The sequence below is a fragment of the Lethenteron reissneri genome, chromosome 26 (genome assembly GCF_015708825.2).
Source record: "Lethenteron reissneri isolate LAM-NWPU_2019-01 chromosome 26, ASM1570882v1, whole genome shotgun sequence".
Lineage (NCBI taxonomy): Eukaryota > Metazoa > Chordata > Hyperoartia > Petromyzontiformes > Petromyzontidae > Lethenteron > Lethenteron reissneri.
Window position 1 is genome coordinate 24,281,602 of NC_083804.1, and position 24,596 is coordinate 24,306,197.

Here is a 24,596-nt window from a genome sequence, read left to right on the forward strand (position 1 = left end):
GTAGATTAACCGTAGGGTCGGTGAAATGAAACGTGCTTTCAAGGCCCATGGGCTGATTCATTCAAATTTCTAATTAAAAAGTGACGGACACACGGACGCAATTTACAGTGGGCCACATGCGACGACCGCGGCCTTGCCACATGCACAGCGCTCCACGTCCGTCTGACAGTTTTGTTTGAAGACTAGCTGTACTACCCGGCTTCGCCCGGGACTTGGATCCACCACGCCCGGCCGCCTTTGTCTCCCCAGTGGCGATGTTCATACGCCACACCAGTTACTCGTTTTGAGGCTGAGTCGACCTAGGGGACTTTGATGAATTAACCTCAGAGTCGCGTGCTGGGTGTCGAGGCCTAGTAACGTGCAGAGCCTCCGGCCTCGCCTAAATTGCCCACCCGGCTGAGGCTGGGTACGGGTGCCGTTCCCCCCCCCCCCCGCGCTACAATAATAGTGTCTAATCGCTATAATTTTATTATGTACCGACCCTATAATAGTAATTGCACACATTGTGGTGGGGGGGGGGAGTGAAGAGGACGTGAAACTTTGATGAATTTACCTCAGAGTCGCGTGGTGGGTGTCGAGGCCTAGTACCGTGCAGAGCCTCCGGCCTCGCCTAAATTGCCCACCAGGCTGAGGCTGGGTACGGGTGCCGTTCCCCCCCCCCCCCCCCCCGCGCTACAATAATACTGTGTAATCGCTATAATTTTATTATCTACCGAGCCTATAATAGTAATTGCACACATTGTGGTGGGGGGGGGGAGTGAAGAGGACGTGAAACTTTGATGAATTTACCTCAGAGTCGCGTGGTGGGTGTCGAGGCCTAGTACCGTGCAGAGCCTCCGGCCTCGCCTAAATTGCCCACCCGGCTGAGGCTGGGTACAGGTGCCGTTCCCCCCCCCCCCCCCCGCGCTACAATAATACTGTGTAATCGCTATAATTTTATAATCTACCGACCCTATAATAGTAATTGCACACATTGTGGTGGGGGGGGAGTGAAGAGGACGTGAAACTTTGATGAATTTATCTCAGAGTCGCGTGTTAATGCGTGCGCCTATTTTTTACGGGAATTAAAAATGGCGTCCACCCCGCGGCTACCCGTTGCCAGGGGAAACCGCCGTCCAATGAAACTGCGTATGGTCCGGCGACACACAGACACACACACAGACAGACAGACAGATTCGCGATTTTATATATATAGATGTCCATCGTGCAGTGAATGTTGAGCCGGTGTGTTGGTTGTGACTCGCACCTGAGATCGAAGCGTCCCGCTTTGAACCGCGCACACCGATGAGATTCTTGAATCGAGGAGTTCACAAACCGGCTGCGTTGCGTGGAGCAGCACGCGATTACCCCATCGGTAGAGTAGCCGATGATCGCCACGATCAAGAGAAGAAGCCAGCGCCTAGTGAACAGCGCGTGGCGTGTGGAAGGGTCAGGGCTAATTCCTCCATTGCAGCTGAGACAGCGAGGGCCAGCTGAAGTTCCGTCGATGCGGTTCCTACTCCAGTCTACGGCCAATGTACACATTCTCTGCCGCTCATGAAGCCGTTTACAACGGTGTCCACTTATATTGTGATTTCAAATCTTTCGTCGCGGACCATATTATCAATGCAATAAACAATGGGTATTTTTCTTTTAACATTTAACAAAGTACATTATACACACATGTCAGTGCATAATGTGTGTCTAATTTACTTTGTTGCACAAATATATTAGTGTCAAATTACTCTTGAGGTAGCGACATTACTACTATAGTAAGCCATGAATGTGTGTCCCGTTCGTCACCTCACTCCACATGAGGCCCTCCCCCCCAAGTAACGTCACTCCACATGAGCCCCCCCTCATTAATATTCATGAGTGGGTGGATTTAGGTCGAGCTGAATTAAATAATTACTAATATAATAAGCCAAGAATGTGTGTCCTGCACGTGACGTCACTCCACATGAGGCCCACCCCCCCTCATTAATAATCATGAGTGGATGACGTGAGGCACCCCCCTCATTAATAATTATTAACGGGTGACGTCACTCCACATACCGCACCCCTCCCCAATAACTATTTCGGGTGACGTCACTCCACATGGAGCACCCCCCTCATTAATAATCATGAGCGGGTCATTATTTTCGATTGAATGTTTCAGATTAACTTCAATACACACCCGTCCTTGGACGGGCAAACAAGCGAGTGCTATAAGAATGTGTAATTCTCTGCAGCATGTTGACATTGTGACAGGGTATCTATACCCCGTACACACACACACGCTCGGCTGGCTTGGCCTGGGCTGCAGACTGGAACTCTGCTAATGAGGCGAGACCGAGAGGCGTGGGGCAGGAGGGCACGGCCAATCCTGTCGGCGTTGTGATGTCCTGCACACACCTCTCTCTGTGTCTCTGCTCCCGCAGCACCCATCTCTCTCCCCGTCTCCTGCCCCCCTCTCCCCTCGTCTCACCTCGTCTCACCTCGCTCCGTTGTGTGACGGTGCGAGTACAATCACCCCGCAAAATGGGATATTCCACGGGCGCCCGGCCAGTTTAGTAAACGTCCATCACGGTTCACGCGAAGATTCAATTCTCCGGGCGTTAAATAATACATGGGGGTGTGCACGCACGGGCAATGCGTGCGCTCGCATGCAATATTTAGAACCATCCGTATTTACATCGTTAACTACAGGTCTTGAATAGCTTTGAAATTCCTCTTGATATTGAATATTACAGAGGCGCCCTGTAACCCTACGAGGTCAAAGCCATTAGCGTCAACGTTTCGCTCGGCTCATCGGTTGGCCAGACGCGCTCACGCTGGCCGCCCGCACTTGGCTTCGTCTCTGCTTGCTGTCTCTCCGACTGCGTTGTTGTGTTGTCCCCGTTGTGATGTTGGACGCTGTCTCTCCGTCTCTCTGTGAGACAGCGTCGGAGGCACGATGGCGGTCACGCTGGCAGCTCCGTCGCCTATTAAGCAGTCATTCGTTCCATTTCAGTGAATGAATAATATGATTACTTTATTTTTCTAATATAAGAAATTCAAATTTCACGTTTTATTTATTTTTAGCAATAAAAAATAAACAACAGTCAAAGAGATTTTCTGCTCATCCCCTGTTCACAACCCTGAGCCAGTGGTGGAAATTCCACATTCCTATGGCAGTCGTGAGCCTCTCCATAGGACAACCTCAGTTGACTTGCCCACAAACTGGCACCTATTTTACCAACCCCAGAGGGATGATGGGCTGCATTGACCGCCCAGGAATTGAACTCACAACCTCCCGGTTGAGAGTCCCTAGCTCTGCCGCTGAGCCACTCGGCCGGATGAGAACGGCGGCAGGAGACGTGGAGTCGTGGGGGACTGGCTGGTAAGCCTGGCGCGGGCGCTCCGATAGCATTGCCGCGTTTCACGTGCGCGCGCTGAAGAGACGCTTTTTCATACGGCCCGGGAGACGGTGATTGATTCGACGTCGAGAGAGATATTAGCGCAACGCATCACAGCCGGAGGAAGAGGCAGCCGCCCTGAGAGGGCTCCGGTCGTCACTGCCAGACGGACATGTTTCTTCGTCGTCACTTTGACAGAGCTTATCACGTGGCTCCTCATTAAATGCTCGTTCATGTAAAGTTGCATGATTAAGGCAGTCAGATGAAAAGGCCGGTCATTAAGTGCAGTAATTATCATATGGAGCCCATTGTGTGAGGTTTGGATTGTGTTTCGGTTGTCAGAGGGCCATTGAGTCTGATGCATGCCGGTGGTGCTTGGTTGCTGGCACAGTGTGTGCCTAATTACGAATGAAGCCCCCAAAATGGAGCACATTTTTTGCGTTGGACAAAAAAAAAAACCCCAGTCTCCCGCGCTTATAATTTATGCGGTTAAAATGAGTGAACAATTCTTGCTTCTTCCCTCGTAAATTTAGCTGCACCCGTGAGTGTCTGAGCCGGATACTTTATAGTCCTTTCAACTCACAGCTCACAGACGCAACAAGATCCTTGTTTGTAAATAGCATCGAGGGGCATTTTGGGTTGTCGTACAAATGCGTACGTGTGGTTGTAAACTCTAATTTTAATGAATATGTGAACAGCAGCACTGTGAATGCCATGAAATAATTTGTCAAACACATTGAGACGTTAACAATAGGGTGCAGGGAAATAGGATAATCATGTAAGATTTATTTTGTTGTAAAGTTTGTGGCTCATTTTCACGGTGATATTGCCAATAACTGGTACCAGCAGTGTTAAGATCGGCCTCTGTGGAGGAGGCTCGTGAAGGACGCCCCTGGGCAGTTAGAGGCAGACGCCCTCCAATGACAATGGAAGACAGAGGAGCGACGATCACAACAACGAGCGGAGTGCCAGGCGGCTAAAACACAGCAAGTTGGCATAGTAGGGGGCACAGGTGGTGCATCTGCCAGTAATTTCAGTCAGTCGACCCATGCCACCTGGGTCTGTCCCGTGACCTCCTGCCAGCGGGCGTTTGGCACTTCACGTAACCTTAAAGTGCACATTGCCTGGCACAAACGCCGTGGTGACATCACCGCCAGTGGTGAATGGCAGGTGTTGGTGGTGCGCACAGCACGTACGACCAAATCTCTTCCGTGCTCGTGTAGATCCATTGACTCTTTGCTATCACCCCCTTGCTTGTTGATCCCTACCTGTTGGACGTCATAGATTCTGAATAATTATCGCAGCCACTACGATTCGCCGCACAAACACCGCAATGCATCCTTGCGTCGGATCGTAAACCTAAATTGTGACAAGGCCATCAAATTCCCCGCGAGGGGACGGGTGACTAATTCCACCGCTTATTGCATGAGTTGAAACATTACATGGTAAAATGTGTTTCCAGCCTCATATATTACTAGCTTTACTACCCGGCTTTGCCCGGGACTAGGATTCACCACGCCCGGACGCCTTTGTCTCCCCAGTGGCGATATTCACACACCACACCAGTTACTTGTTTGAGGCTGAGTCGACCTAGGGGAGGCCCAGGACCAGTTCAAATAATCGTCACCGGTGGTGGCCGTAAGCGGGAATTGAACTCAGGTCGCCGGGCTCGTAGCGCAGCGCGCTAACCACGACACTACCGCTCCCCCCACACACACACACATGCGCGCGCGTCCATAGGTACACATACACGCGCTTGCTGCAGACACACGCAACTTTCAGGGTGCATACGGCAGTAAACGACTGAAATAATAAACCAATGCTGAGCAAAGAACGCCTTAAACCTGCAACACATTTGTATGGCACTTTACTCGTGGAGGGTTGGGGGGGTGACATCAGCAGGCACACTCCCAAAAAAAAGTAAATTTGTATACTTTTTGCATGGTGTACAGTCTGGAAACTACCCACATGCCAAATTTATATATCTATATAGATTAAAATGAACCTTCCCATCAGTGATTTGGTGACGCTGCTGCTGCTGCATTGGCAGTGGTGCACAAGCACAATTAACAAAACGGCTCAACACCATTCGTCACTAACACTGTGGCTCTGCAAGGAAAATATAAAAGACGAATACATGCGTGACCCCTATCTGTGTGCTATGTAGGAGGACCATTGCCCAAACCGTCACCTATCATTTGTTGCCAAGTCGCTTCTGAAAAAGAGATGTATAGCTCCGTGGGCCAATTTGTTCTATAAACATCTTACCAGTTCACCAACATTGCTTCATGCGAGCCTGACTGCTGGTCATACACTGAACGTTGAAAACCGGTTCAGAGTTTTCCTTGTGTTGAACCAATACTGCTCAAATTATGCACTTTCATAAGGCCATGCGTTTGGCTGATGGGATGTGTAAAATTAAAAGCTTTATTTTGTATGTGTAGGGACACATGTGTGAAGGAGGCATAGTATTGTCTGCTCATTTACTTTCTTATAGTCTCCGCAATGAACGGAGCGATTAATTTGTGCGACTAATATTCGCAGAAGGCGCAGAGCCGCTTTGGATGCAGAGAGGAGTTACTTCGCTGTTGCAGTAGCAACAGGGCAACAATAGAGCCGAATAACTGTGAAGGCCTTTATTCATTCAGTTGAGAGCAATTTGTATGCAGGGTATGGCAGACTGACACTCGAGAAAGTTCAGCGGAAATGCAAACCAAAAAGAAAGTGTTTCAGCGCAGTGGACCACTGCACAGGGCTGCCGTGCATCTGAGCGAATCACCAGCAAGCATCATTATCATCGTTTACAGCACTGTGTCAACCCGCTGCTAGATGAATGCCTCCCTGTGCCGTGTTGGTCATGGTGGCTATTTGACCAGAAACTTCATCACACAGGTCAGTGTCGTAGGTGGAGGGGATGGGGTGCTAACCCATGTTAGCCGTGGCCAGGAATTGAGACCAGGTCACCAAGTTCACAGTGCAGGGCTCTAACCACTTCGCCACCACCACCAGATTAGATCGTGACACGTATAGCAGACTTTCCGCACAAATGGGGAAGGTCTTTCGATCAATGATAATGAATCCTCGACAACCTTGATAATTGATCGTTTTCAAGACTTACTTTCACTGCAGGGCCAGCAATGCAGAGAACGTGATCGATGGGGAGACACTGCATTATCCTAAACTATAGTGCACTGGGGTTTAGGGAATTCAGGGCTAACGAATTTCATTCAAGCTGTGCTCAGTGTATCGGCAATGATGTTTTATTTTGAGTGAAATCAATAGAGAAAGTGAATCCAAAGCTGGGCCTTGCCATGGAAGGGTTTCACGGTCACAAAGCCAATGGCCATACGAATTCTTAATGCTGCCATGTGAGGCGATGGATTAACCTTCTCCATGACACACGGCTTCTCCAAGCCAGTGGGTCTGGTTACCCGCTATTCTTAACATCTTCGCACCCGAACCCACAATAATTTTATGGATGGGTTCTTCACATTACCAGCGTATTTGTCCCGATTAAAAGGAGTGACCTCGAGCAGCGATGATCTGCGGGAAGCTCCGCAGGATAGCGGCGTGGAGTGGCGCCTGCGGTTGTTGTTGTTGCTGGGAGACGAACGTGGGCCCTGGATAGTGTCCGAGTCGTGGCGCAGTTTGCCGCTTGGAGCAGAACTCCGTGATTCAAGACCACGGCTGCCCCTGGGTAATAAAACTGTGCTCGCGCATTGTTCATCATATGTACTGCTTGTGCGCAATCCGCTTCAGTAGTGGATGTTAAAGATCCCACGACGTTAGTTGAAACACGAGTGGACCCTGTTTGCCGGCCTCATGGTTCAAATTCGAAAATTACTCAACCGAGTAAAACCACACAGCGGCACTGTCCCCTATAAGCAGACTACACGGTTTGTGAAACACAACGGCTTCGTGATGGCCTTCGTGGTATGAGAATGGCATTGATATGAAATGAAATGTGTCCACTTTATTTCATTTATCATCATCAGCATTGATCAATCCACTGCTGGATGACGGCATCCCCAAGCCTGCCCCCCCCCCTACCTCGTGGGACATTGCGATGTGGCGATCCACGCAGCTCTTGCACGCAGCTCTCTGTTAAGTTTCCGCAACGTCGCGCCATGACGTGTGAGAAACGACGCCGCGGTGACCGCGTCGCTCCCTGGGAGGAACGAGCGGCAGCTTCGCGCCAGTGGCCGCTCGGCCCTGGGCTGAGGATCAGATTTAGCGACGGCAACGTGCGGTCTCCCCCCCCCCCCCCCACCGTGCGTTGGGGGCCTTCTGTGCGCCGCGAGAGCCCCGAGCGTGAACCCCTCGGGAGGTTGAACCCACCGGTGAATGCTTGCTGGAGATCGCCGTGGGCGGTCTCTCGCCTCTGGTGATTGGCAGATGGTGTGCGGTGTGGTAACGCGTGGGTAGTGCCACCTCTTGGGAGATGTCTGGCCAGTTTAGAAGAGTCGACCAAAATATTCTCTGGAGGGGCTCTCTGGAGCTTCCTCCGTTTGAGACCCTTCTGCCAGCAGTGGTGTGAGCGGGACGTTGCAGGGCTGCACCTTTAACGGTTTAATGTCATATTCTTGGTTCTTTCGGTAAAGTTGCAATTTTTTTATTGTTTTATATTTATATTATTTTATTATTTCCCTTCTACGTGACTTTACCGAAAGAACCAAGAATATAAATCCCTGCAGTCACGAAAGCTTTAAATCAAAAAATAAATAAAAGGTTTAATGTCATTCAACCGAATTGGTTAGCGTCCTTGGTGTGGTGAAACTGAGCTCACTTGGATGTGCAGAGAAGACACGCAACAAACACGGATGTGACAGGGTGGAGATTGTGAGTCAGTTCCACGGTGAAGATTCACAGGGGCGGTCTGGCCTCGAAAGACTCGCTTTGTGTTTACACGACTCTACTGGCATATTAACTAAGCAGTCGAGCTGGGGATGTAGTGATTTCCTCCGATTAGAGGCCACCGCTCTGACCACGGTGCGACCGTAACTCTCGGCGACGCGACCGTGACTCGCCGCAGGTGCTGGTGACGGAGTCGAACCTGCGCGAGGCCGTGGGCTCGGAGCTGCTGCGGCTGGAGGAAGCGTTCGCCAAGCGGCCCGAGTTCCTGCGCCTGGTGCGGCGGGCGCGCACCGAGCTGGACGGCCTCCTGCAGCAGCTGGCCGGGGTGCCCTTCTGGGGCCGCGGCGTGTCGCTCGAGCGCACGGCGCACAGCATCTCCTTCGTCGAATTCTACAGGTCAGCGCTTGCTCGCTCGCTCGCTCGCTCGCTCTTTCTATCGCTCTCTCTCTCCGGGTTTAGTTTTTTCCATTTGTTTATTTTTTGTTACGCTCCCCACCCCCACATTGGGCAGCTGCTGGATGAGCGAAGGCGCGTTTGTGAGCTTGGTTTAAACTCTGGGCCGCTTGTTAAGAAAGCCACCGAGGTGGAGGCAATGTAAGCGGACGCGTGCTCTGGGCAGAGCTCAGGGTTGTGACACGAGTCGAGATGAACGGGGAAACGTTCACGACATTTATAATTGGTGCGATCGGTGGTAACGCCTAAGAGTTTGTGACTCCGTGAGCTTGTTTGTTTAACCGCCCGGTTCGTTTGTTTACGATAACATTCTAGTTCATATGTTGGGCCTGCAGGGCTTCCTTCAGGAATGTTGACTGTGAGTCACTTAGGATCCGGGTGGAACAGTTCACATCAAGTCCGATGATGGAAATGGGAATGTATAAGTTCTGCTGTGCAACCCATTCGTCTCGAAGCCCACGTTCGCAGGAGTCGGAGTGGTTGTGGGAAGTGGCGGTCCGCACGTTCGGTGCTCTGGGAAGCTCTGGCACGGCTCCTCTTCTACTGCCGCTCAGGTCCAACACGTGATCCATAAACAAACAAACTGTCGGTTTAACAAAATAGCTCACGGTGTGAGTACGTTCATCCCTGGATTGGTCAGGATTTGTCCCCATCAGCAATGTGTTACTGTCGCATCATCATCAAATAAATCGCATTCAACTCTTAACAGCGAGTAGTATGCAATACGATGACGTCATGTTTGCACAGGGAGAGATGCATCTAACAGTGGGTTAATGCAGATGATTCAGATGATGATGACCACCACAGAGTTCACGTCATAGGTTCTATGTACGCGTGTGTCTCGCCGAATAAAAGCCTTGTTGTTGTCGAAGAGTCAGCGTTTCATGAAGTTGTTGGTTCTCTGGAACAGATTGAATCATATTCATCATGCTCTGTGCGTCGATATTTCGCAACAACAAAAAAACATCATCAATGTTGACGCCGTGTTGTGAGCGTGGAGTTACGTCTCCCGCGCCGGCGTGAGCAGTGGCAGCCGCCCATGCTCATTAGCATAAACATCACGGCCATAACGAGCATCTCGCCAGCCAAATGATGGTTTGCACACTGCGGATGGTTTTATATTTATTTATTTTAAGCATTTGGTCCTGAATGAAGGAAAACGTTGCAACGTTAAATTGTGGATTTTAAAAATTCCCTTCATGACTTTTCGATAAAACGTCACGCGGTGCGCGCTCCATCCGTGTTCACTCTCCGAGGAGGACTCGCGCGCGATATCCGCCGTTGAGGACGGCGTGCGCGTGTGCAGTGGGGCCACGGAGATACCGAGATGAATCGACCACCGGCAGAGGTCCGTGGTAGCCCACAAATGCCGCTGTTGATGTTCTAGAGAGGTCATTGGCCAGTCGGTAAAATGGCAAACGATAAAGGTGCAGCCCTGCAATTTCTTGCTCACGCCACTGCCAGCATCCAATGGAGGGAGCTCCCTAGAACCGCTCTCTGTCAGCCAGGGCCTTGGTTTACATTGCCGTGGGTGTAGCGCAACGTGAACCACCCAGCTCACAAAGCAACTTCACCGATGTAAACGGTGTAACGATGCTGTTTTGTAGATAGTCTAGGTGTGTTTTTTCGCAAGCAGCAAATGCATACTTTTTGTCACGGCAAGCAACTTTGAATTCCAAAAGAAAGGACCTGAGTTCCGTTGAAGTTTCCTGCCCTGTGTAATTTTTTTACCTACATGACTTTACCGAAAGAACCAAAGAGTATGGTTTCCTGCCCTGGTCCGGTGAGCGGTTTGTAGGAGCAGCCTCGTAAGTATGTATGTGTGTTGAACTTCTTTCGCATAGTACGTAGCCAACCGCTTTAATTGGAGGTGCTGGGGAAGGACAACTACTGCTGCTGCAGTGTAAAACAAAGATGCAGCTTTGGTCAAAGTGAACTTTGCTTTAGTTACTCTACTCATTCATGTATCTTTGCCTCCTTATAAAACTCTGTTTTTCTTCCGAACACAGTGATGAGTTTATGGGAATCACTGTTGCCAGCAATTGTTTGGTGACGAATCGTGATGTCTCGGCTTTTGTCTGTCCACTGACGGAGGCCTCTCCTTCCGCTCGCCATTGCAGGTCGTGACGGGGGAGTCCAGGATCGGTTCACTTGTCACACGCCACTGATGTTAGCTGTGACCGGGAGTCAAACCCAAGTTGTGTGGGTTCGTAATGCAGCGTGCTAACCACCAACCGGTGCTGCCGTTTCTCTAATGTGGAAATAAATGGATTACACAGCAAACGATTCGGTGATAAACTGTTCCAGTTCGAAAATATTTTAGAAGGTATGTTTGAAATGTGACTGCAGTGGCTGGACAGGTTATACATGTAAACAGGTAGGTGACACGTTTAAAATTCACAGCATATGCTACAAATCATGGCCACAATTTGAGAGGAATTATGCTGCAGTCAAAGGTGGCAGGTTGTGGATAACGATGATAAATGTCAGGGCAATATATGAATACAAAAACACCCTTTTTTGCCAAGCGTATAACCTCAAAAATGTCCTCTCCACACGAACTTATTAATCAAATTTGCTGATTTTGCTGTACCAGTCCGTGTGCTAAATGCGCGTGTAGCGATGTCGTCGTAAATTTGTATCGCCGGCATTCATCACGGAGGGCCCCGAGCTTCGCGGCTCCACACGTTTCAAAGCAACATTTCCTCTGCCTCTAAAACAAATACGCGCTGCATCTCTGGTGCCGTCGGATATAGATGTTGTAGGAATCCAAATTTGCGTTGTGTTTTTCCTAGTGATGCGTCCTGAGATTCTGTGTCTGAATATGTCAAAAGTGACGTGAAGAAAGCAGAGAGAACACAGCGTAATGTTGTTGTAACAGAGTACAGCAAGAGAGAGAGAGAGCAGGCGACACATTCACATGAGCAGACATGCACAGAGACAAATAGAGAGACAGACACAGACCAAGAGACAGACAGATACAAAGACAAAGAGAGACAGAGAGACAGATACAGGACAAAGACTGCACAGACAGTGAGAGTAACAATGCTAGCAATCACAATAATAGTACAATGACCTTCATTTTCACGTCTCTAGAGCCAGAGTAATGCAACATTAATATTCATGACGTGTTGATTAAAGGTATTTGTGTCGTATAAATCTGCAGTGGTGGGGCGTTAAAACGTCTTAGTACAATAATAGGTTTCCCCCCCCCCCCTTTTTTTCTGGCAACAAAACACACCTGTTTTGTTGCCAGAAAAAGGGGAAAACCCGATTATCGTATTTTGGTACTGGCAGAGGAGATCCCATGATGTTTTAGTACGCACACACACACGAGTACACGTGCACGCGCGCGCTCACGCACGCGCGCACACACACGCACGCGCACACACGCACGCACACTCACGCGTACTCACGCACGTACACACACACGCGCACACACGCACGTACGCACACACACGCACGCACGCGCACACACACACACGCACACACGCGCACGTACGTACACACACGCGCACGCACACACACACACGCACGCATGCACGCACACACGCACGCACGCAAAGATAACAAATAAAAATATCCCCCAGTGTAGCCTTAACAGACTGTTGGAGCAAGTGCTGTTAGCGAGCACCTATGAAGGCCGGCACGGCACACGAGGGGGTGGGTGGCCAACACCACGCCCGGCCGCCTTTGTCTCTCTTGTAGCGATGTTTACACACCGCACGAGGTACTCATTTTAGGCTGAGTCGACCTAGGGGAGGCCCAGGACCGGTTAAAATAACCGTCACTGGTGTTGGCCGTGAGCGGGAATCGAACCCGGGTCGCCAGGTTCGTAGTGCAGTGTGCTAACCGCTTCACTACCAACTCATAAAAGGGGTTTTAAACAATCGCAGTAACAGGTCTATTTCTGAAGGTCTGAAATCCGTTTTAGCTAAAGGACTAAACTTTGCAGTCACACCTAGACACATGCCAGTTAATGATATAATTGCTAGAGTAGATGTAGCTCTCAAGGGCCTGAGTCACATCGCTGCAGACGTAGCAAGATCTGAAATCGCTGCAACCCTCAAAAACGCTAAGATGCCAGCTAGCAACATCAGCAAAGATGAGCGTTTTGAATTAGCTCAATTAAAAAAGAGGGATGACATTGTCATCCTCTCAGCCGATAAAGGCAATGCCACTGTCATCATGGACAAAACAGAATACAACAACAAAATCCAAGAACTACTCAACGATGGCAGCTATACAAAAATAAAAAGAGACCCCACCAACAGCCTCGTCTCAAAAACCAAGCAAATCATTTCTGATTCAACCGCATTAATTGATCAGACCAAACAGTTCTCGTTGAAACCTTCTGCAGCCAGCCCACCAAGATTATACGGCTTGCCAAAGATACATAAAGAAGATACACCTCTTCGTCCCATTGTCTCTACTATCAACTCCCCCACCTATAAATTGGCTCGTTTTTTGTCTGAAATCCTACGGCCTTTCACTGGAAAAACCACCTCTGCGGTACTAAACTCTACTGACCTGGTATCGACAATCAAGGGGATTGCCCTGTCCCCAGACGACCTGCTTGTCAGTTTTGATGTGGTTTCCTTATTCACCAAAATTCCTGTACCTGACACCATCGCAATCATTGAAGACTTGGTTCATCAAAGACTGAATGCTGGGGTACCCCCCCTGGTGAGACACTGCTTAACCAATACATACTTCACCTGGAATGGAACTTTTCTACAAGCAAACTGAGGGCACCCCAATGGGCTCCCCCCTATCTCCGGTTGTAGCCAACATCTTCATGGAGAAATTTGAGACTGGCGCCATCCAGACTGCCACTCTACGCCCGACCTTATGGAAGAGGTACGTAGACGACACTTTTGTCATCTGGCCACATGGCCGGCCTGCTCTAGACCAATTTCTCGACCACATCAATTCCATACACCCAGCCATCAGATTCACCATGGAAGTCGAAAAAGATGGCAAGCTACCCTTTTTGGATGTCCTAATTAAAAGGAGACCTGATGGTTCAATGAGCCACTCTGTCTACAGGAAAGCCACCCATACGAATGCTTACCTAAAACCGGATTCCCACCACCATCCATCCCAGAAGAATTCCCTCATCAAGACTCTATACCATAGAGCCCAATGCATCTCAGACCAGGAACACATTGCCAGTGAACTCAAACACGTACGCCAAGCTCTTAAGGCTAATGGTTACTCCGACTACACAATCCGCAAAGCCATCACTCCAACCATCAAGAAGGATCCTGTTGAGGAGCCTTTCAAGACCATCACCTTACCCTACATTGCTGGGGTCACAAAAAAGATCTCCAAAATCCTGATTAAACACAAGATCCAGGTCCGATTCAACGCAGTACATAAAATCCGTGATCTGGTCACGTCTGTAAAAGATGTGGTTCCAGACATACAGTACCCTGGCGTCTACAAACTAAGTTGCCTCTGTGGTAGCAGTTACATTGGGGAAACCAAACGACATGTCTCGGACCGCATCCGTGAACATAAAGCAGACCTGAAACACGGTAGGACAAACACCTCAGCCGTGGCAGATCACTGTTACAACTCAGTGGGCTCACATGACATTGACTTCTCCAAGACAGAGGTTCTCTGCAAGCCATCTGGCTACCATGAGAGATTCGTTCATGAGGCTATCCACATATACAAACAGAGACAATTTCAACCGAGAAGATGGATTCTGGCTTAGCAATCATTGGAAGGACGTAATAAACCATTTCGGATCTTAACTGATTGTGTTCACGTTTACGGTGACTTTCAGACCGCGTTCCACTCACTGGCATTGTATTCTCCGCAGGGAATGGATTCTTTGCTCCGCTGCAAGTTTCCCCCCCACGACTCACCCATTGACACGACGGTCAATGGTACAGTGTATAATAACAAATAGTATAACATTTATATGCTTAATACAATGTACAAAGTAATATATAGTATCGTAATTGTATAGTAAACATATAGCAGTGTGATACACATTAGGGTGGGTAGAATAATTATAGCAATACAGTATGTAATTGAATGTTGGGTTTGTCTATGGCAGTATATAGTACGGTGTATACTCGTGTGATGTAAGAGAATAAATTTTAGATGGAAGCATATTATATAATTTTTACGACGTAGAATTGTAATGTATTACTTACTGTTAGTAACTCAGCTTATTGTAGAGTATAGTAAGTATACTGATGATGCTATGCAGTTTATACTTTAGTTTTTTATGTAGTTTATACTTTAGTTTTCTACGTGGTTGTTTAGTAACTGCAGCTACATACTATTAACATTCCTTTCGGAATGCTACTCCCTGCACCATCCCTTTGGTGCTGCTGATCCTGCATAATATGACTTTGAAACCCCCCCGCCCACCTCCTACGCATTTCCAATGAATATGCTAAATTCCTCTTGATATGCACATTATTTTTGTTAAGGCGCTCTTCTTCCACCTCCAACCCAGCTTATATATAAGCTCCTAGCTTGGCAGTGTCTCATTCTTCACCTGAAGACGGCTGCTTGCGTTGTAGCCGAAACGTCGTGAGAATTATTTTATTATGTTTTATTTTTATTATTTTATTACTTCCCTTCTACGTGACTTTACCGAAAGAACCAAGAAGAATTATCATGTAATCAAGCGTAATACTTTTGATAAGTTCCTGTATTGTTTGAGTAGCTTGTTGTCGTCGTTATGCTTGAGACTCTAGAACACACTGGTGCTGGCTTGCAATCTCTCCCGAAGTCCTGTGAATAACCTTCCGGAGGCATGCAGCAGATGCCACATTGCATACGCATAACCCAGCACACTTACTCTGCAGTCCCAGCTGCCACATTTAATCCACAGTGTCGAGTCAGATGATTGCATTTTGCAGATAATCGTATTGCTGCTGCTGCTTGATCTCTGGGCACCCATGTGTACCAAGCACTCCCTTATCCTCAATCATTTCATCGCATTTTTTTTTATCTCAGCCAGAGGGAGACCCTTTATGACAACACCCTGTGGTGCTTTTCAACCGATGGGATTTTTGTTCACAGTAACCATCACTCTACCCCCCCCCTGCCACCCCCCCCCCCTCTTGCACTTTCAACTAAATTATTTTAGAGTTGATTTTTGTTCAACCAGGTGAGAATTCAAGAGGCCAGGATGAGTCTGAGTTGTAAGAGCCGCTGACCTGGCTGACCAACACGACAAAAAGCAACGACGTCAAAAAGAATTACAACAATGGCCCAAATATAAATCGGCAAAAAAACAATCAAGGTCATATAATTTAGAACAAAAACAACTGTGTTACAGAGGCAATGAAACAAAAAAAGTCTACTTGTATTTTATTTGGAATGCATGCACAGAGTGGCTGACGAAAACCTTTACAACGATGCGCAGAGCACACGAAGACCGTCTCTGTGCATTGTGAGTCGAGCAGCAGCAATGGCTGCACCATCGTGGTCTGTTGAGAAATGGGCTCCAACGTTTGTGTTGCCATTGTGGCCTGCGAGTTGCGTTGTTGAGCAAGCCGCTGTCGCAGGTGTAACGAGCCGATGCTCGCCACCCCCTCTCAGGAGGCCAGGTGCCGAGTCACCTCGTGCCGCACAGAGACGGCTGCCACCGGGGGTGCTCAGTGGCAGACGGGATGCGGTGCAGGGCGCTTTGTTGCCGAGGCATTTCAGCGCCGTATAAATGCAACGATTATTGTTGTTGTGTGTGTGCTTTTAAATGTTGACACGGCATTCTTTTCCCACGCACAGGTGGCTGGCCTACCTACTGCTGCTCATCCTGGACATTATCATCTGCCTGTTGGTGCTGCTGGGCCTCTCGAAGCAGTCACGGTGCCTACTCATCCTGTGAGTTCTCTTTTGCGGGACACCGATCACTCTTCTCTGCCTGCTACCATGGTGACCATTCCCGTGAAATTCACTTGATGATTCCTCCACCCACGTTGAGGACTCTGACTCTGCCAGACACTGACTCTGGGGTTTCATCCATCCACAACATTGCGTTCAACTACCACACTGCTGGCCACAACAACCCACTCACACACTCGCTAACACACTCACACACTCACTAACACACTCACACACTCGCTAACAGACTAACACACTCACTAACACACTCACACACTCACTAACACACTCACACACTCGCTAACACACTAACACTCACTAACACACTCACACACTCACCAACACATTCACAGACTCACCAACACACTCACTAACCCACTCACACACTAACCCACTCACACTAACTCACTCACACACTAATCCACTCACACACTAACCCACTCACACACTAACCCATTCACACACTAACACACTCACACACTCACTAACCCACTCACACACTCGCAAACACACTAACACACTCACTAACACACTCACACACTCACTAACCCACTCACACACTCACCAACCCACTCACACTAACTCACTCACACACTAACCCACTCACACACTAACCCACTCACACACTCACTAACCCACTCACACACTCGCTAACACACTAACGCACTCACGAACACACTCACCAACACACTCACTAACGCACTCACACACTAACCCACTCACACTAACTCACTCACACACTAACCCACTCACACTAACCCACTCACACTAACCCACTCTCACACTAACCCACTCACCCACTCACTACTCACCCACTCACCCAGTCACTCACCCACTCACCACACTGCAGGTCACAACTCCCCTCCTCCCGTCGGTTTGTTCCCCCACGCTCCTTTGCTCAAGGCAAGAGACGTGCGACACTCTCATCGATTCCTGGTAGTGCTGTTTGTCGCTGGCCGCTTGACGTTTTGTGTCTCTGGGCCTGTGCTCAGCAACTGTTAAATAAATAAACCAACGTAAAACCCCACTATCTTCTGTGATTGGTCACTAACGGACAGCCCGTCCTCTAGACGAGCTAATGTGAGATTCACCTGACCCTCGTCACACATTCACTGCTCTAGTAGGGCTTGTTTGGCCAGGGTGAGAACTCAGGAGGCCAGGATAGAGAGTCTCATTCTGCACGAGTGGCCTGGGTTACCACAATGACACAAGCAGTAACATCCACCACTCGCCTGGCCCTCACCACTCACCCACTCACATGGCATAGACAACCAGTGCCAAAGGTTTCGCGTTGTTTGTATACACGCGTCATTACGTGTTCTTGGTTCTTTTGGTAAAGCCACGTAAAAAAAAAATGATAATAAAATAAAAATATTAAATTGAAAATAATAAAAGAAAAAAAACCACAATAAAAAAATAGCAAAATATTTTTTCTTTTATTTTTTATAAATTGAAAATATGAAAAGCAAAATACCCACGACGTTTCGATCGCACCACAAGTGGTCTTCATCAGGCGGAGAGTGTTCTCTTCGCATAGGTGTCGATTGACACCCTGGACACCCTTGCAAACGAGATGTTCCATCTCATTGAGTTTTCCAGTTGAAATATTTGAGCTAAAAAAAAGTTACGTTGTAAAGCACACGTGTGTCTGTTGCGGACGGGCGGTGTTTATAAAGCGGGTCAGATGTTCCGTGCAGAGCTTCTCGCAGACTCCCCTTTGAAGTATACATGGCACTCCCCCCTCGGATGAGACGTTGAGAGTTGCGCTTAAAAAAAAACGCTGCACCTTTTCTTCCTTAGGGAGCAGCGTTGGCTGCTCAGCGGGCTGCGTGTGCAGGATAAATAGAGGCATGTTCTGGGAAAACGTGTGGCTGTTCGAAGAAGATTAATGAGGTAGTTGCCCAATGATGCTGATGTATGCCCGCTCGCCACCGAATCCAAGCATCTCCAGATTCCAAGCATCTCCAGATTCCAAGCATCTTATCGTCATCATCATCAGCCATGGTCAATGCCCTGTTGTATGAAGGCCTCCTCAAACCGGCATCACATCTCACACGATCCTGTGATGCAACATTCCGTCTGCACGTGAACTAATGTCATCGCTCCATCTCCTAAGAAGACATCCTCTAGGATGGCGTCCATTCCACGTCTTGTTCCGTCTCAGGCTCTGCAATTACGTGTTGGGAAAAGCACCAGGTATCCCCATCACCATTCCCCTGGAGCAGATTTCTAGAAGGCCTGCACAGGTATTTTGGGTAATCTGATCCAGCGTGAAACCTGCGTGAGTGCTCAACTGCCACCAAACTCGTCCCTTGCCGTGGGTTCCCGTGGACAGGGCAGTGTTTTTGTATGCAAGCTACAGGCGACCATAAGACAGAGGTAATTTCTGACCTTGCTTGCTGTGTTTTTTTTTAAACGGCAAAGCTTTTTAACACTTTCCACGGCAGCACTAATTAGGACAATTAATTAAATTTGGCTGCAAATTAAAATTGATTACCGACCCTATTCCCAACTATCTGATGGGCTTGACAATGTGAGGGGATAGAGTCACGGGGGACATTGCAAAGGACACAAAGCGAACAAGATTCTACACACGTAGTTTAATATAAGATCATCCTTCAATTATTTTCACGAAATGAGTATAATGATCCAGAAAAGTCACGTAGAAAGAAAATAAATTCAACAATAGAAAACGACGTTTCGATTGCAACACAAGCAATCGTCATCAGGTAGAACTAAATTTGAGAGAGAGAAAAAACACAGACACGGAGACACACAGACAGACACACAAGCAGAGATAGACACCACAGAGACACAGAGAGAGAGACACACAACATAGACACACAGAGACGTATTCTATTATTTAATTTATTTTCTTTCTACGTGGCTTTACCGAAAGAACCAAAGAGTTTTTCCTGCAGTCACGAAAGCTTCAAATCAAGTTTGAGTATAATGATAATTACAATATCTGGGTGGAGTAGTGGCACAGTGGATAGGGCACAGCGCCATGGATCCGGCAGCCCGAGTGTTCATTCCCAGTGCTTATCGAGTTGCTCGTCCCATACTGCATTTGTCCTGCACCGCGCCGCATCCCAGTAAACAGTTTCCGAGTGAGTGGAGCTCATATCTAGGTGGACGCCACTGCATATTCCGTAACTGGCCGTTTCTGAAGTTTTTCCGTCGATCCCACGGAAAATTACGGCGCTGGTTCTGTGCGCGCGTGCGTTCGTCTCCTGGAAACGTGGCGTGCGGGCGGCAGAGGGCAGTGCCGAAAAGTATGTTGTTGTACTGTACTTCTATGCTGCTGCATCTGTGCTCCCCGCCTTAACCAACCCACACCGAACAGCGTGGTGAAGTACGGTGAAGTAAATGCCCAGGACCCGCGCGGCGCATAGAGGGCCTTCATCCAGCAGTGGATAGACAAATGGCTGTGCGTGCGCACTGTCGCTAGTGTGTAGGTTTGAGTTTGTTGCATTTAGAGGTGGAACGGGTTGTCTCCCTCACGATTCGATGATTTGTCCTGATTCTGTTTCACGATTTGAGTTAAGAATCAGTTCTCCTCTTGAATATTGTCGTGGAATGTCGTGGCCATCAACTCCACCTGGTTCAAGCACAGGTGGCTGAATCCTGGATTCGAACCCAGGAATTCAGCATTGCTGGCACAGCGCTCAATCTCTGAGCCAAGTGGCCGCCTCCTCCTTGGCTGTTATTTTCTGACACTATGCTGGATGTACGCTTGCCTTCGCAGTTCGTGTCTACCAGGGAAAATATTCGATCGTAGAAAAAACACACAATTTCTCCAGGGAAAAGGATACCACGGCGCAATTTGCACCTACGTGTACCAACATACGAACGCAAAACGAGCAGCTCCTACGTCTAATATCATCACAACTCATGCTTTGCATTTAAATTGCTGCCTATGCTGCACGCTCAAGCCAGATTCAATTTTCACCTCTGCATTGCGGGGGAGGCGTCCGTCCTGCCGGAGCACTCGCGCAAACCACCCCGGCACGGCATGCAGAGGAGGCCCTCATCCAGCTGCGGATTGACAGCGGTCGTGTGTAAGAGCCCGCTGAGACCAGGAGCCTACAGAAGTCGTGTTTCTCATTTGGAAGCCTTCTCTAGAAATGGAGCTGCCAACGCACTCGCGTGTCTTCGCCGACGTACGCACGGGCCGGCATTCGAATTCAACTCGTTGTCAGGAGCGTCTGCCACAATCAGATGACTGATTGTCAATCGTCTAGGACTGTTTGCGTCGTATGTAATGAGAAATCGGCCCAGGGTCGAGTCGCCATGCCCGAACTCTATCGCCCTTGAATAGTGCTCCTCTCAGCGCTGTCGGGCGTCTTGCCATTCAGTGTCCCTCTGCGGGAGGTCTCCGACTCGAGCGCAACGCCCCGGCGAGCGCTGAAGCTCATGAATGGATCTCTCACTCGCTCTGTCGTGCATCGCTTGATTTCTCTGTAATCCATTTAAATGGATTTGTGCGGTGGTCAGGTGTCTAAACTGACCGTCTGACAATTGACCACATGTATAGCTCTTGTTTTCATGCACATGGTAAATCCACTGCTGGATGAGGGCCTCCCCCCTGCCGTGCCGTCATGGGGGTAGTTGAACCATACCTCACCACGCTGGTCCGTGTGGGTGGTTGATAGCGGGGAGCATGGATTGTGCAGAGCAACAGGGAACGTTCCTGTACCGCCTCCTGCTTATAACGTAGCCCTGCAGCAGCCGGTAACACCCGGTGGTCGTCCATCCAAGCACGTGCCAGACTCAGGCCTGCTTAGCTTTCGAGATCTGACGAGACCGGGTGCAACTTCCAGGTGATTCAGTCCAGGGGTCCCCAACCACCGGGCCACGGGCCGGTACCGGTCCGTGGCCTGTTAGGAACCGGGCCGCACAGCAGGAGGTGAGGGCGGTGAGTCTGCACGTGGCCCGCCCCCATTGTTTTATTATTCACCACTTCCGTCCGCGCCTCTTTCCCGCACTGCGCACTTGTCACAGTGTTGGTAAGCCCACAAGCTGCTAACCCCTAGTAGCCACAATGAGTAACAAAACAAACGTCGCTGGAGAGCTTCTTTGAAAAGGGGGAAAGACCCAATGATGACCCCCCCCCGGTCCGTGAAAAAATTGTCTTCCACGAAACCGGTCCCTGGTGCCAAAAATGTTGGGGGCCACTGATTTAGTCGTAAGCTCGCGGATTTTACAGCTTCACATTTTGGACGCACATCGCATTTTGTTGTGTGTGTGGTTTGTGTTGGTTTGTGTATTGCGCTGATGGCATTGTGCACGGCTTCATGTAATTACTGCGCAGTGCATTCAATGTGTTCCTGCACGCGATGGACAATGGGAATAAGTCAACGGCACGCGTACGAATGAATATAGGTGTGGCAGAAATGAGTCTTTATCAGTCAATTTCTACATTTTTTTACGCTTGATTATACGGAGGGAATTAGGCTGTTTATGTTGACATAATCGTGTTGCTCTGTGTTTCAATGGGAGATGCTAATTCGCACCCTGGTCATCATTTATTCATGGTCCGTTTGTCAGATGTAAGACCGGTGGGGGGGGCACAGGCACTGATCCCCGAGCCCACTGAGTCACTGATACGCTCATGAGGTCTCGCTGGATATCTTCCCTATGACTGTACAGAGCACATTGTGCATAGCCGTCTCCTGCTTACTGCGTAGTGCTATATCCACTTGCGTTGTGTATTCCATAGCGGTGTGTCGAACTAGGGTCATTCCCGATAACCGTCTGACAGTTCAGCACTGCTTTAAGCATGCCCGAGTCTGCTGATGAGATACCAAATGTCAAAACCGGTCCAGAGTTTGCTTACGTTGAACCGATTTTGCTGTAGAAAAAAAACTCGCTCCTAGATGTTGTGGTGTTACATTCTGTCACAAGCATCACAAGCCAAAAAACGAATATCGCCCCCTCCAGTAATTCAGTACATTTCCACGATTCAGGGTTGCGATTCAAGATATGAAAAACCCGTTGTTTTCATCTCACTTTTCTGAATGTATGTTGGACTTCTTTCGCACCGTACGTAGCCAAACGTTGTAATCCTTAGGCTCCCTTTATTCTGTTTGCTCTTTCATTTTAGGCTACAGAATAGTTCTGTCGCCTCGAATGCAGCGTTCGCATTTCATTCGCGCGCATTACAAATCACGGACTCCTGCACGCATTATTCGACGCGTTTTATCCCGAGTGCAACGGCCGATGTGGGTGGACGCGTTGCCGCGTGCTCCGTTACGATGCCCGCCACGCTTGTGCTAAACTACCCCCCCCCCCCCCGTACGTGTGTGCGTGCTCCAGGATGCTGTTGCTGGGCATCCTGATGTTGATCGTGAGCTGGGGAACTCTTGGAGTGGAGGTCGCAGTGTCTGTGGTAAGTTGCCGTGGTAACCGGGGGTCGCGGGCGGTAGTGATGGTGTGGGGATGGAGGGGGAGGGATGTGAGAATGGACCGGCTGGGCTCACGGCGCTCGCCTTGGCGACGGTGATTGTGGAGGAGGATGGGGGCGGGGGCGCTTGTGGCTGGGCCGTTGGGCAGCGGCGCTAATCGCAGCGACGGCTCGCTCTCTTCACGCCACTCTGCTTAGCAGCTGAACAATGAGGGTGGTGATGGTGGTGCGCTGCTCTGTCACCCTCCTCAGTGAGGATGGTGATGGTGGTGCGCTGCTGCGTCACCCTCCTCAGTGAGGGTGGTGATGGTGGTGCGCTGCTCTGTCACCCTCCTCAGTGAGGGTGGTGATGGTGGTGCGCTGCTGCGTCACCCTCCTCAGTGAGGGTGGTGACGGTGGTGCGCTGCTGCGTCACCCTCCTCAGTGAGGGTGGTGATGGTGGTGCGCTGCTCCGTCACCCTCCTCAGTGAGGGTGGTGATGGTGGTGCGCTGCTCTGTCACCCTCCTCAGTGAGGGTGGTGATGGTGGTGCGCTGCTCCGTCACCCTCCTCAATGAGGGTGGTGACGGTGGTGCGCTGCTGCGTCACCCTCCTCAGTGAGGGTGGTGATGGTGGTGCGCTGCTCTGTCACCCTCCTCAGTGAGGGTGGTGATGGTGGTGCGCTGCTGCGTCACCCTCCTCAGTGAGGGTGGTGATGGTGGTGCGCTGCTGCGTCACCCTCCTCAGTGAGGGTGGTGATGGTGGTGCGCTGCTCCGTCACCCTCCTCAGTGAGGGTGGTGATGGTGGTGCGCTGCTGCGTCACCCTCCTCAGTGAGGGTGGTGATGGTGGTGCGCTGCTGCGTCACCCTCCTCAGTGAGGGTGGTGATGGTGGTGCGCTGCTGCGTCACCCTCCTCAGTGAGGGTGGTGATGGTGGTGCGCTGCTGCGTCACCCTCCTCAGTGAGGGTGGTGATGGTGGTGCGCTGCTGCGTCACCCTCCTCAGTGAGGGTGGTGATGGTGGTGCGCTGCTCCGTCACCCTCCTCAGTGAGGGTGGTGATGGTGGTGCGCTGCTGCGTCACCCTCCTCAGTGAGGGTGGTGATGGTGGTGCGCTGCTGCGTCACCCTCCTCAGTGAGGGTGGTGATGGTGGTGCGCTGCTGCGTCACCCTCCTCAGTGAGGGTGGTGATGGTGGTGCGCTGCTCCGTCACCCTCCTCAATGAGGGTGGTGACGGTGGTGCGCTGCTGCGTCACCCTCCTCAGTGAGGGTGGTGATGGTGGTGCGCTGCTGCGTCACCCTCCTCAGTGAGGGTGGTGATGGTGGTGCGCTGCTGCGTCACCCTCCTCAGTGAGGGTGGTGATGGTGGTGCACTGCTGCGTCACCCTCCTCAGTGAGGGTGGTGATGGTGGTGCGCTGCTGCGTCACCCTCAGTGAGGGTGGTGATGGTGGTGCACTGTTGCGTCACCCTCAGTGAGGGTGGTGACGGTGGTGCGCTGCTCCGTCACCCTCCTCAGTGAGGGTGGTGATGGTGGTGCGCTGCTGCGTCACCCTTCTCTCGTCGTGTTTCTCCGTTTGTTTGCAGCGAGTCGCGGCGCCGCCAGTAATCTCAGCTGGAATGACGATGTCTTCGAGAATGAATTATCCAAGCCACGTGGTTTGAAATGAAATGAAAAAATTTCACCTGTAAAATCCCT

The 24,596-nt window shown here is 50.0% G+C and overlaps 1 protein-coding gene across 2 annotated transcripts in view; it reads left to right on the forward strand.

Moving 5' to 3' along the window:
* Nucleotides 1–24,596, forward strand: part of LOC133347916 (protein tweety homolog 1-A-like) — a 135,786-nt gene that overhangs the window by 51,043 nt on the left and 60,147 nt on the right. For both annotated transcript variants that reach the window (XM_061560656.1, XM_061560657.1), the window contains exons 4-6: nt 8,389–8,606; nt 16,422–16,517; nt 22,836–22,908. In XM_061560656.1, coding sequence (XP_061416640.1) covers nt 8,389–8,606; nt 16,422–16,517; nt 22,836–22,908 — 387 coding nt within the window. The remainder of the gene's footprint in view (nt 1–8,388; nt 8,607–16,421; nt 16,518–22,835; nt 22,909–24,596) is intronic.